This window comes from Labrus mixtus, chromosome 11, assembly GCF_963584025.1.
Source record: "Labrus mixtus chromosome 11, fLabMix1.1, whole genome shotgun sequence".
NCBI lineage: Eukaryota > Metazoa > Chordata > Actinopteri > Labriformes > Labridae > Labrus > Labrus mixtus.
In genome coordinates this window covers 29,137,535-29,151,800 of record NC_083622.1, presented here as the reverse complement: position 1 = coordinate 29,151,800, position 14,266 = coordinate 29,137,535, and the positions used below count along the sequence as shown (strand labels likewise).

Below are 14,266 nucleotides of genomic sequence, written 5' to 3'. Positions count from 1 at the left end.
CCAAGCTGTGCTGCAGAAATGAGATGCTAATAACATGCTAATGATATGCTAATCTTCCAATAATATTCCATCTCACTGGAGATAGAGTGAATCCAGGAGGTCTTTCACCATTGGTTGAGGACCAGGGACTTTCTGGTGTCAGAGTTCACAATAAGCAAAAAAAACACACATACATGTTCAAACACATACACGCAAGATGTCTGTGTGCTTGCAGGTTCCCAGAGGAGAGAGTCTGAAACTGACAGGCAGCCTGAGGAGAATAGGAGTGACCAGTCCCTCACCTTCAATGACCCACTCTGGCCTATGCAGTGGGAACTGGTGGGTATAATTGTGTGTGTTTGTGTGAGTGTTTGTGGGTCTGTGTGAATGTGTTTACCTGTTTTTATTGGTTTTCTAGATACCCTTTCTCACCACTCAGCATTTGTCCTCATGCTGAAGGATGTTCCACTGACAGACACGAGTCAGGCAGGCTTTCATGTGTGACTGGAGAGAGAGACAGAAGATAGACGGAGGTAGGCAGATTATGGGGGAGGAAAGAGAGGGAGAGAGAGAGGAGGTGAAGGAGGTCGACTATGTTGAACTGAGACAGATGTCGGGGATTGATGAGGCTTAGAACAACACTGACTCACACACTGTGCCGCAACAACACAAGCTCAGTCCTTCAGCAAAACGGGGTTTGACCAATAAATGTTTGTGAGTCACTCGTACAAAACTAGTTTACAACTGTACAGTACAGGTGTTATATATCAAATTCAATAGGTGTTGCTGCAAAAAGTTAAAAACTTACAAAAAGTTTGAAATTTGAATGACACCACAATAATGATAATCCAAGAAAACATCTTCCTCAATTTGAACGGGTTCATTTTAAAAGAAAAAAAAATCTGATCCAGGCAATGTTTGCTGTGATAAAACTGCTAAAAGAAAATACATGGTATCCTTGCAGCGGCAGGATATAAATGTCACTGCCCCCTCTCACCCGCTCACATTGAGTTTTCCTTTTGCTTTCTCACATTGGCCTATCATTACTTTACTAGTATGCACAAAAGACTCCACTCATGCAGCTTGCCCCAAAAACTTTCAGGATGTTTGAGTAGTTTTGTACATATCTTATTGGGGTCCATATAGAGCGTGTGATTAGGCATCACTCTTAAAAAAAAAAAAAAAAATCTTTATAGACACATTTTATGTAATAGAGATATCACTTAGAAATATATACAGTATATTGATCAATATAACATAATAATAGTGAACTCAATAATCAAGAAAAATAAAATTATATTTAAAATTGAGAGAAAATGACTTTATTTCTCTTTCACTCTCTTTTTCTCTTTACCCCTTTTACTCCCATTCTCTCATTCTGTTGTGTTTAATCATCCTCTGGTGGACATCGATCACAGGGTTGGTAGCCTGCCAGGATCAGGCATGTGTATCTGTGTGTGTGTGTGTGTGTGTGTGTGTGTGTGTCCATGCGAACTCGGCATATATATATACACATCTATGTTCTGGCAAGCCGTCAACCGACGATCTTGAGGAGCCTAGGAGAGCTCAAGAGCTCCCAGGAAAGTAGGTGGTTAGTGACTGAGATTTACAGATAGATACATGCAGTAATATGATGTACTGTGTATGCACAGAGAGAGAGAGAGTGAGAGAGAGAGAGAGAGAGAGAGAGAGAGAGGAGCTCAAGGTGCCAGTTCCCCCGGTAGTCTAAGCCTATAGCAGCATAACTGGTCTACACCAGCACCAGCCCTAACTATAAGATTTATCAAAAAGGAAAGTTTTAAGTCTATTCTTAAAAACACAGACTGTGTCTGCCTCCCTGCCCCGGCTGGAAGGCGGTTCCAGAGGAGAGGAGCCCGATAACTGAAGGCTTTACCTCCCACAGTACACTTAGAGACTGTAGGTACCACCAGCAGTGGGCCCAGTCCAGCTTTACCAGAGAAGCCTGTTCAAAACTGCAAAAATCCATAACGCACCTTGGATGTGCTTTCTGTTGATAATGTGTTCGAGAGAGAGAGTGTGTTATTGAAGACTACAGCTGTGAGGCAGCAGAGATAAAGGCACAGAAGACAGGAACTGTTTCCTTGTTTCTCTCTTTGCAAGTGTGTCACAGAGAAATGTGTGTGTGTGTGTGTGTGTGTGTGTGTGTGTGTGTGTGTGTGTGTGTGTGTGTGTGTGTGTGTGTGTGTGTGTGTGTGTGTGTGTGTGTGTGTGTGTATTTGTTTTAACTTTTTACTCTGTGTGTGTGTGTGTGTGTGTGTGTGTGTGTGTGTGTGTGTGTGTGTGTGTGTGTGTGTGTGTGTGTGTGGGGGGACCTTACAATCTTTCACAAACAATGGATCTCTGAGCCAGTAGGGTTTAGGTCTACCAGTGACCATGCTCTGAACAAGGCTTCAATTATGTCTACCCTTTAGTTAGGAGAAATGTATTTAAATAATAATTACAAGAAGATATCCTTTATTAATCCCACAAGGGGAAATTACTGAAATACACACACATGCACTAATTGAAAGATGTCAGAGTGAGGGGCAGTACATGAAAGAGTGCCTGAGAAGTTGAGGGTTTGGTGAGGTGCTCAAGAGCACCTTGACAGTCCCAAACTTGGTCAAAGACTTGAACCAGCAATCCTCTGGTTCCCAGCCCAAGTCCTTACAGTCTGTGCTACTGCTGCCCCAACTTTCAAAAGAGTTAATGTCTACTTTTTAAGTCATTAGTATATGGTGGACCAGCAGACAGCTAAAGTTTTCATAACCATGATATTTAATGACAATAAGGAGCAAGTTCACTAGTGTGATATACAGTATGTTTACAGTATTAAAAAAAAATCTTGATTTGATTTGAACATGGAAATTTTTTGTGATATGGTATTATTTTATCATGGGAATCCATTTACTGCTTGCAGTGAAGTAAATCATTTACAGGTACAATATGATAAATTTTAGTTAAAGTGTCAATGACTGTTGCCAATACATTTATTTCAAAGCCTGTTAAAATACTTTGAATTGAACACATTATGTTTAAATTATGCTTTATTTTTTCTCTCCCAAATTGACAAGAAAATGGGTGGTTCACATTTGGTTACTATTAGGCTGTTGACCTTGCATTAACATCAATCTTGGCTGATCTGATAATGAGTGGATAGATTTGATGCTCGGTGTACAGATTGACATATGACAGCTCAGACCACATATGGGAAATAAAGCATTCAATTCTACAATTCTCATTCATTCTAATTCAGACACTTTTCTCCAAAGCAGCGTACATCTGTGAGTAAGTACAACACAAGCAAGGATCTGGATAGGAGGAAACAACATCACTAAGTGCAAACAAACAGCTTTAAAGGCTCAGTATGTAGATTCAGCCGCCAGGGGGCTCTCAATCAATACAATAACAAACGAAGACGTTGAGGCCGACAGGGTAGTTCTCTCTGTATAATTTACTTTACGTTTTAATCCCAGCAGCACATACAGTTACATTACAGCAGCCGTTAGCTGTTTTTCAATGATGACACCTATAAGTTCCAGGCAGACATTGTGGGCATGAGTTTGGTTGGTCCAAGCTGGATATTGATCTGTGGTCGCACTGAGCGACTGGCTGAGCTCTGTATTTTATAGGTTGAGTTGGAATTGGTTTTTATTCATCCATTTTAGAGATATCAGCAAGGCATGACAAAATTCTTTCTGAGGGTGTAATGTCATCTAGCAGGAATAATAGGAAGAGCTGGGTATCATCAGCATCGCAATGGTATGAGACACCATGGGGTCTGAATATTACACCAAGTGTGGTGGTGTATTTTGAGAAGAGTAGGGGACCGAGCACTGATTCTTGAGGCACCCCTGTGGATAGATTGTGGTCTTTGGATACTCCTCCCTTCCAAGACATTTTAAGAGATCGCCCTAAGAGATAGGACATGAACCAGCAGATAGGAGGATTTGATGGTTAAATATGTCAAATGCAGCCGACAGGTCTAGCAGAAATAGGACTGAGGACTAACCGGCAGCTCTAGCTAGAATAGATTCAGTCTTTTCAAAAGGAGGGTGCTTATAGCATGTGAGGTTATGGAAGTACATTCTGATCTCAAGTACTTGATGGAGACACATTTTCAATGCAAGGTATAAACGTGCATACTTAGGCACTGTCCACTTGTTGTCAGATCACCCAGGAGGGATGTTAATGCAAGGTTTAAAGAGCCTAAATATTGATACTTTGGTAATGTATGGAATGGTATTTGTGTGTGTATGTTCATATTTGTTCATTTTTGTTCATCCATGTGTATATAAAGAAGGTCATAAAGAATATGACCAGAAGCAGCTAGCGAGCTCATGTGCATCAGAGCACAGGGAGCAGCATTTTTACACACACACACACACACACACACACACACACACACACACACACACACACATACCTTTTCCTCACCTCCCCTTCACTTTCTCTCTACATCATAATAGCACAGAGATGAAACCACTCAAACATACTCACTTTGAATAACAAATTTGTGATTGTGTGTGTTTGTGTGGGCAGTAGAGTTTTGGACAGCTGCTGACATTTAGGTTCCTTTTTGATTGTGTGTTTGTTTTTAGTGTGTGTGTAGTTACTGTGTTGTTTCGAGTGTGTAGCTGGTGTCTCTGTGAATGTTTCTGCAAGAAGCACAATTGATGTTGTATAAAGAGAGGAAGTGTGACTCGGTTATTATGTCATAGAATGGTCCTGCTTTATGTTATTGTTAGTATTTTCTAGTAAATGTATGTAATCTTTCGGGCCCTTAAGGAGCAGATATGGCTCTCTTGTCTCCCCATGATGGAGTTGTTAATGTGCACTTTTGTGTGGATTTGTGAGTTTGTTTTATGTTTGGATGTGGGTTTGTTTGACTCTGTGTGTATGTGTGTGTGTGTGTGTGTGTGTGTGTGTGTGTGTGTGTGTGTGTGTGTGTGTGTGGAGTTGTGGTTTGAGGTGCAAAGGATGAAAGATCTGTCTCTGTGACTTGCTTATAAACTCTCTTTTTGCCCCCCATGGGCAAATCAACAAACATATTGCATCTTTGTGTACTCAGACACAATGAGGTCCTAAATGGAAATTTTTAGGATTTTATTGATAATAGCAAATTGTAAAGACTAGTTGTAAAGACAGTAGCTGACTATGAGAATTGAGGTTAAATAATGTTTGAACCCTAACATTTTAATTGAATAATTGCAGGTATTAAAATGCTGCTGTGGCAAAGTACTAGCATTGTTTTGCTACTGCAATAAACATTTCAACTACACTTGACTTGTCTGACTGAAATATATCTGATTTATTTTCAACAAAAGTCTTGGACCTACAATGTTACAATTCAATTCTATAATTCACTTAGCAGACGATTTTATCCAAAGCGACATACATCAGAGAGTAAGTACAACACTAATCCATTCATACACCACCACCGAAGAAGCAGGGATCAAACCCTCAACCTTCCGGTTGAGAGGCGACGACTCTACCAACTGAGCCACAGCCGCCCCTACTATTTTAAGTAGAGTGATTCACTTAGTCCATGTTCAACAGTTTATCACTTTTTGCATGATGTACTTCAAGCTGTGATGATAATGTTATATGTGTGTGTGTGTGTGTGTGTGTGTGTGTGTGTGTGTGTGTGTGTGTGTGTGTGTTCAGTTTGCACAGGGCAAGTACAACTCCAGTGGGTTTGACATGAATGTAATGCCGGTTTGGAGGAAAAACATCACTGGTAGTGGAGTAGTGGTCAGCATCATTGATGATGGTAAGTGTAACCTTTATCTCTACGTATGGTCACACACGTAGTTTCTCATTCATTTGATATTTAAATAGATACAAGAGGCCTTTGAGAAACATCACATATCCTGTTGCATATTTTGGAACATTAACAAGGACATATGAGTTTATGGGGCTGGCCCTGAAATCCTCCTGATCTGGTTGTTCACACATGCAGGATGCAGGATACTATCCTTGTTGTACGAGACGGAAGGGCGCGGGGGGAGGGGTCTCTTGAAGCAAGACATGACGAAAAAAGAACAATGCAGAAGTAGCGGACAAAGCAACAGTCTGCTATTTCACGCCTAAATGATGATATATGTGTATGTCGACAGGTACCTCAATATCAACAAAAGAGCAGAGACGAACATCCTGAAAGAAAACATACAGAAATCCTAATACAGAAGTTTAATTATGTGCATGGAGATTGCAACGTTCATGTGCTTACAGTCTATGGGCTTGCACCTATCGCAGTGAATAAACGTCATCCCCTGCCACTCACTCGATGTGAATTCTCCTGATTATATCCTGCTGCATTCACTCACATCAGCTCAATCAGACTTCATACTAGGTATTTAGCTGACAGGAGGAACTCCAGATAAGTGAAACGTGTTTACCTGCTCACATGCAGCTCACCCTGAAAGTGTTCCTCTGTGCCACCATGTATGAAGGACTGGAGTACACCATTCCAGAAAGTTGCATATTGGTGAAGACATGTGAAGTTTGGTGTGATGAAGCTGAACTCTGGCCCTCAGTGGAGAGGGGGCCACACCCCTCCACCTCCACCGTCATCTTCTCGTCTCAGTCACGCCATAATGAGAATTCATTTCTCTCTGATTGCTGGGATATCTGGCAACAAGGGAAATGAGAGAGCGGCATCTTATGGGCTCATTCATCAAGAACTAATTGAAGCCTCACTAGTCTCGAGTGCTGATAGAGCTGGAGTGGTGTTGGAGCGTGCTGTTTTGTACGTGTGTGTTAAAATGTTCGTGTGACACTTTTTTTTGCAACTGAGTGGCTTTGACTTTTCAGTATTTGTGTGAAAGTGCACTTGGAGAAACTGTCCTATAACTGTGTGTGTGTGTGTGTGTGTGTGTGTGTGTGTGTGTGTGTATGCGGGGGGGGGGGGGGGGGGTTCTTGTCCACTTGTGTCCATGTTGTCTAAATTCTTGCAAGTGTGTTGCTTCATACTTCACTGTCTGTTTTTGATGAAGGATGCTGCTATTACGGTCGGACTGAAGGCCTTCTCCTTTCCCTGCATCCCTCTGCATACAGACAGCTATTCAGTGTGTGTGTGTGTATGTGCGTGTGTGTGTGGGCCTGTGTGGATTGGCGGTGAGGGGCGAGCGTAGATACAGAATGAGCAAGCAAGTGAGAAAAAAATAAATTAAATAGAGGAAGGATATAGAGGGAAATGTCAGGAGAAAGCAAGAGCAAAAAGGAATCAGAGAGGGGACGAGTATGTGTGAGTGTGTGTGTGTGTGTGTGTGTGTGTGTGTGTGTGTGTGTGTGTGTGTGTGTGTGCTAATGTATTTATGTGTGTGCATGTATATATGTATATATGTGTGTATGAAACAGAGAGTATTAGACTTGCACCACTGCATCTCCTTTCCTCTGAGGCTATTGTACTCTGCTCCACCTCTCTGTATTGATTCCACCGGGCCAGAGCTCCCTCACTCTTTTTCTCTTTTTTTTCTTTCTCTTCTCTCATTTGTGGCCTTTTTCTCTTTTGCCTTCTTTGTTAACTAGGAGGTGACTTCTTCTTGTAGCCACCCATCTTTTTTCCTGCCTCCCTCCCTCCCCCCCTCCCTCCATTTCTCCTGCCTCTTATTCTTTCTTTCTCTCTCACTCTCTCTCTCTCTCTCCCCCTCCCTACTTCCTGGACAGTCTGCCTCTCACAGCTGAAGGATCATGTACACGCTCACCTTTAGCCACCCTTCAATCGATGCCAATTGATTTTGATATCACAATGAAATATATTATTTTTCTTTGAGTGAAAGTACTCCCACATCCCCTCACTCCTTTCTCCTCTACCTTCCTTATTTGTCTCCATCTTTCAATCCAATCCCTCTGTTTTAGTGGTAATTTAATTGGCATCTGAGGCAGTTTGTCCGTCAGCATTAAATCACAAACACTGTGCCACCTGCAATTTGTATGCCTGTGTTTGGTTTTGCTTTCCATGCTACTCTTTCAGACAATTCTCCCTGTTAGCACACCCCTTACACTGTAAGCTAAAGATCTTTGTTTATCTTGATTTACGGGCAACTGTATGTCTTATTAGAACATGTTTCAATAGAAGCAGAACCAATATTTACTCATATACTTTATTGTAATCGTGATTACATACTTTTTCAATGCATACATGATCAATCAATTTATTATTTATATAAAAAGCATGCATACATAGACTACTTCTTCCCAAATTACAGATATTAAAGCCAGCTCTCAACCAATTACATAATTGATGGGCATCATTTTTTAAAAAGGACAGTCAGTTATGTTTTGATTCAAACAAATTTGTCTTTACCCAGATTAAAAAGTTTCAAATTGTGCTCATCATTGCAACCTAATGTGACCTGTAGTCACCCAATGTTGAAACACATGAACTGTATGAGAACAAATCAAAGCTGCAATGATCATTCTCACTTTACTGCTAAGAATGCCAAACTAAAAGGAATTTGTTGCTTTTCTTGGTCCTAAATTATAGTTACATTTTGTGAAGTTTTCACAAAACAATTAGATCTCTGTTTTCTGAGGACCAAAGATTCATTGAGGAGATTACTGGAGGCATTCCTGCACATTAGCTTTTGGAATGCTACACCATAGAACTATTGCCTGTAACTAGTTTACTTTACACTGAAAATGATAGCACTTAATTATGGTTGTAAATGATCATCATTGAATCATTGTAAATCATTACATGTTTGACCCCTGTTCCTTCATACATATTTCCATCTTCTTCTAACAGTAATTCATTTTGGCTAATATTTCAGATTAAGTCTCTAGATGGTAATGCTTCTCACGTTTACATTGTTGCCCTCTAATAGTTTGTCGATATTAGTTGACAGCACCTCAAAGCATTTTGTTCAAAACTTTTTCTCTCGTTGAACTGCTTCAACTGGCCAATCAGAAAATTGTATCAAGGTTGTACAAAGTGTTTCAAATGTTAAACTGACGTCCCAACAGTACTTTGTTACGGCTTTGTCACTGACATGCACCAAAAAATAAAATAATCAATGACACCTGCGACTCACTTGTTGCAGATAAGTAATGTTACGCTGGTTGTCGGTCCCGAGCAGAGCCAACTGTTATGTTTCACCTTTGTAAGGGAGTTATGAATAGATATTTTTGTCTCAATTTTGTCTTTAAACAAAGAATCTCAAAGAATACTCATTTTTGTTGACATAATTAACAGTCTTTGAGGCATTTTTTATAAAGTAAGCCTAAGCACCCTTTCATAGCAGAAATAAAAGAATGCTGTCACCTACACTGTCCAAAGACATAAACTGTAGTCATTAGGCTTTTGTCCATTAATTATGACCTGTACGTGCCATAAAGAATATAAATAAATCAATGAAATGGCATCCACCTTCCATCCACCTTGACCCACGACAGCCCCTCAGTGTCCCAGTCGTCCTGCTATCAACACCAAGAGCTTCTGTATCGATTAGCGCTTACAGCATCGTCATTACATGTCATTGGTATAAGACAGACAGTGGACATAAGTTGGTGTTGGGAAGGAAGGTAGAAGGATGGATGGAGGGAAAAGGAAAGTTGGTGTAGGGGACATTGAATAAACTTTCTATATTCTGTAGTTTTTATATCACAGTGATGTGAAAAGAGCTCGGTCCTTTCTCAGGAAACTTCCTCTGTTCTTTGCACAGTGTGATGGTCTGTAAGATACAGGGAAATCTCAATTGAGCCAAACCAGTTTCCTTTCTTCACTGCCCTCTGGAGCAGATGTATTTATTGTGTCTGATTATATATCTTAGTAAACACAGTCAGTTCATATTTACTTCTTGAAGAGCAGTCCTCTGAGGGAAAAATGAGAGTTCAATGTAGATGCGGAGCTGTATTTATGCTTCCATACCGTGTGTATTTATCTGTTGATGTAGGAGGTGTGATAAAACATTTTATGGTTGATTATAAAGTCTTATGTAGCTGCTGTAAGAGGGAGAGCTGTATTCTACAGCCTTAGCTGATTGACTTAATGAGCTGTGTCCTATTGCATGAAAAGCATTTACAGCTTATGCTGCCACGGGTTGTCCTCCGGAAGTGTTACATTTTTTATTTTTTTTAAGAAAAGTGAATTTACCTCAACTGTACATTTTTTAATTGGTTTTTGATCAGCGTATTATAATCAAAGGTATGTGTTTAATTACAATGACTGCACCTGGGATGCTGTCCCCTGAGGGCTTGAATCTTACATGTATCATTGTTCAGAATATTGGTCATCCACTGACAAAACCCACGATAATTTAAAAATGATTTCTAAACAGCTGGTGGTGTGTAACTGGCTGATTTTCAAAAAAACAGCACTAAATAAGCAGTCTACATTTAACATGAAAAGTGTAGAAACTGCAGGTTATTTCCTTGTATAAGCCGTGTGCCACTGCATGGCAGGCTTTTGTACTTCACTGACTCCATCATCTTACTTAGTATCTGAGACACACTGGATTTTCCCGCTATATAAACACAACAGGCCCCAACAACAACTGAACATTTGAAAATGTCTTACACATAAACACTGAACACACCAGCAGCTTTTGCTGAGATGCTTCTTTGCACAACATAAGAACAGGCTGATCATCATGATTATCTTTCACCACCAAGCAGCAAAGTCTTTGACAAGTAGCTAAACAAACTGGTCGCCAAGCAACACTGAAGTGCCTGTGTAAGTGTCATTTCTGATTATTAAAATGAATCTTTATCAACCAATTCTCCATTTTAAATATTTTAATAAATGCATTGCAGTTAAAGCTGTGTATTTTATTGGTGGTTGTCAGGCTGGTGTTGTTAGCAGAAAGATCCGGGGTTGATACCTGTGTAATAAGATAAAACTCCTCTTTACAATGTGTGTGTCTCTATATTTCTACATGAGTGTCCATAAATACTTGTGTGTGGATGCTCACCGTGTGTTTGCATCCATGCATCCATGCATTAAAGCAGGGGCTCTTGGCTTCAGTCCAATGAGTGTCAGACCTCTGCGTGTGCATGTGTGTGTGCTGCTGTTTGGTAGAAATGACACTGGCCGGCTTTGTAAAAGTGTGTCTGACAGGGGCAGCAACAGAGTCAGCGCTTTTTTTCCTCCCTCTTCACCCCCCGCTGTTCAATCCATCCAGCTGCTGTCACCACAGGGGAGCAGACAATCTATCAAGGCATCGGGATGCATTCTCCTCACCTGCGCCGCGCCTTTAATGAACAGCCAACATGATCCCGGCTGACAAGCAGGAAATGGATGTAATAAAGATTGTTTCTGCATGCTCTTTGCATCCCTGATAAATCACCTCGCTGTGCAACAGATACGGGAGCCACATGAAAATTTGATTTCACACGGCAAGGGGGAGGAAGAAGAGAGCAGTGGGGGGAAAAAGAGAGCTGCTAGTGGCAGGGTCACTCTATTTTATACCCCTTTTTTCTCCAGCGGATCAGTGGAACAAGGTGTGTGGGGGTTGAATGAAAGGACTGTTGTTTTATCTTTTTTTGCCTGGAGCATGTCTCTATCCCTGTTAGTCTATTAATAGAGGATGTGTGCAGACCATAACATAGATGTCTGTCATCATACTTGGATATAGCTTGAATTGTTCACTAGGCCACTGGACTGAATTTTATATTTTACAAAAAATCAACAAAATAGAGCGTGTCTGTTGTTCAGCACATCTCTCCCTTCTAAACCTAACAGATTGTAATACACACACACATACGCACAGTATATACAATGTGTAGAGCTTGTAATTGTGAACAGGGACTCTCTGAAAGTGTCTTCATAGTCACTTTCTGTCCACATCAGAATCCACAATATCACCATATTGTACACGCATACACACTCTATACACACCCGACTGTACTGTAAAAGTTCCTTAGGCAGCTATTGAGTCCATAGACGCATTGACTGCAGCCAGACTCAATACTCGACGAACTGCAGGATTTTTGCACGTCCACATTGGCTTCATTTTTCAGCATCGCTTGATTGTACCTGAGGGTTCTGAGAAAAAACAGTCACAGCTGTGCCTCCTTGACCAGAAATGAGTTCTTCAGTCTCCAAGTCAGATCCTCTTATACATGAACTCCCAGAAACTTGAAACCTGCCACCCGCTTCCCCCTCCTCTCCATTAATGGTCTAACCGACATGGAGTGTTTTTCTGTTCCATGAAGTAAACAACAACTTCCTGGTGTTGAGAATCAGGTCATTGTCTTTGCACCATGCAGATAGTGTATGGACCTCTACTCTGTAGGTCTCTGTCATTGTTGTTGGGTACCAAACCCACTATCGTTGTGTCATCTGCAAATTAACAGTTTTTCCAATTTCAAATGAAGCTGCTTTGTTACTCACCTGGGGTCATCTGTACAGTCCCCATTTGTTCAAAACTTTGTTTTGGTAAAGACCTTCTTCACAGTCAAAATGGGACAAAAAACATGAAAGGAGATAAATGTCTCAAATGTTGTTTAAAGTAATATGTTGTAAAGTGAAGAGACTGTTTAGTTGTTTCCTGTAAATGTGATGGACTATGTTTAAGTCAGGGTAACATAAGTAGCTTGTAAGTTTTAATACCTTTGAAAGATAACCCAATGTTTCATATATGGAGAGTTTTCACCTTGGGTTCATTGATATTCTAGTGCTTATTATACATACTTAAAGTTGGCTGCTGTTGGAGTGCATACTTACCTCAAGTCCCCTTTCTTAAAAAAAGAAATGCACTGAGAAAGATAAGGATCCATACCGGGCTCTTCGATGGTCAGAAGGATCGTCAACTTGAGCAAGAGCATATTGCCCCGGGGGCTTTTATTGTGAAATGTTGCTGCACCTACATGAAGTTTAGTACATCTGGACCGTTGAGTAAAGACAGTGATGATATGTAGAAAAAACACTTTTTTGTAGATTTTAAATACAGACACCTGTAATTTAGAGTTTCCTCAGTCATCATGACCTCTTAAGAACTCAAATCTAGACATTTCAAAAAGCTGATGTTAACTTAAACTAAGAGATACAATATTTAGAATTTTTAAACCAAATTATCTAAATGAATAAAACATTGACTATGTAACTTTTTTGTTGTTGAGTATTACGAAGCCAGTTGTTGTTACATGTTTGTAATAAGGCCTATACAATACTGAAACAAACTATAAAACTAAACAACTCAGCCCAAAAGCAAAGATTCACACATTGCTGCCGTCCAAACCCACTTTAGCAGTTCCCTTAACAGAAAAGCATTCATATTGCAGAGTACAGGGATAGCAAGAGAAGAGAATAATGATTAGAGCTAGGGAGAAATAATAGTGGGGGAGCAGGAGAAATACATGGGGAATGGAATATAGGAGAATAAAGGGAGAGGGAGATTGAGATAGGGAGAGGACGGTAGAGGGAAGACTGAGATGGGGGGGGGGATGCAGATATGGGGGTGAGTGGGTAATTTATGATTTAATCTAATGCAGTCTGGACCTGCTGTAAGTCACACAGACCTCAGCTGGGAAAGCGAAGGAGGAGGAGATGGAGAAATCAAAAGAGAGACATTAACCTTTCCTTGAAGCGAGTGTTGAGCTGTTTTATCTGACCACCATCCACCCCTGTAAACCTTTTCTCCTCTCCACGTCTACTTCCTGCTTCTCCTGACTCTACCAACTGCTCTCTTTGGGCTGTGTGTCCCAAAAGTGTTATGTAATCATTAGCGACTTTGTTTCCACTGAGTAAGAATCTTGTCTTTTGAATATAACTTTGTTTCACTGATTGATACAAAATTCTAGCGACTTTAAACCAAGCTTTTCTCAAATTGTTCTCAACATCTGATGCTGGATATATCTATTACAAAGAAAGTGATGCCTACATATTTCTGTCTAAACCTCTGACGTGTAGGAACAGCAGAAGACTAGTGGAGAAAAAGAAACTCAGAAGAAAGTCAAACTTCATCAACTGAATAAAGCCCAGGGAAAAAGCTGTCAGAAAACCGCCCACACAGCTTGACTGACAAGTTCTTGCTGGAAAGTGCAGAGTAAAGGCACCAAAGATGGAAAACAAACTCGATAACAAAATGAAGAATTCAAGAATCACAACATTTCACACAGGCATGCCATGTTTTCCACTCTCTCATCCTGCACCCCTGTATGAGGTAACAAACTGTACCTTCACCACACAAGCCCCCCAATCAGCTGTTGCCACTGGCATTACCTCTGGCATTTTAGGCTGTTTTAGTAGTTTCTCGAAAAAGAATATCTGAATTTGGTTTGATCTTTTGGTACAACACATATGTCACACATAACATTTTAGGACCCTGAAACTGAGTTTCTG

General features: G+C 40.5%; 1 protein-coding gene across 2 annotated transcripts in view; it reads left to right on the top strand.

Moving 5' to 3' along the window:
- LOC132984393 (furin-like protease kpc-1) overlaps nt 1-14,266 on the top strand; it is a 164,389-nt gene that overhangs the window by 33,630 nt on the left and 116,493 nt on the right. For both annotated transcript variants that reach the window (XM_061051218.1, XM_061051219.1), the window contains exons 5-6: nt 215-318; nt 5,647-5,752. In XM_061051218.1, the coding sequence (XP_060907201.1) occupies nt 215-318; nt 5,647-5,752 (210 nt within the window). The remainder of the gene's footprint in view (nt 1-214; nt 319-5,646; nt 5,753-14,266) is intronic.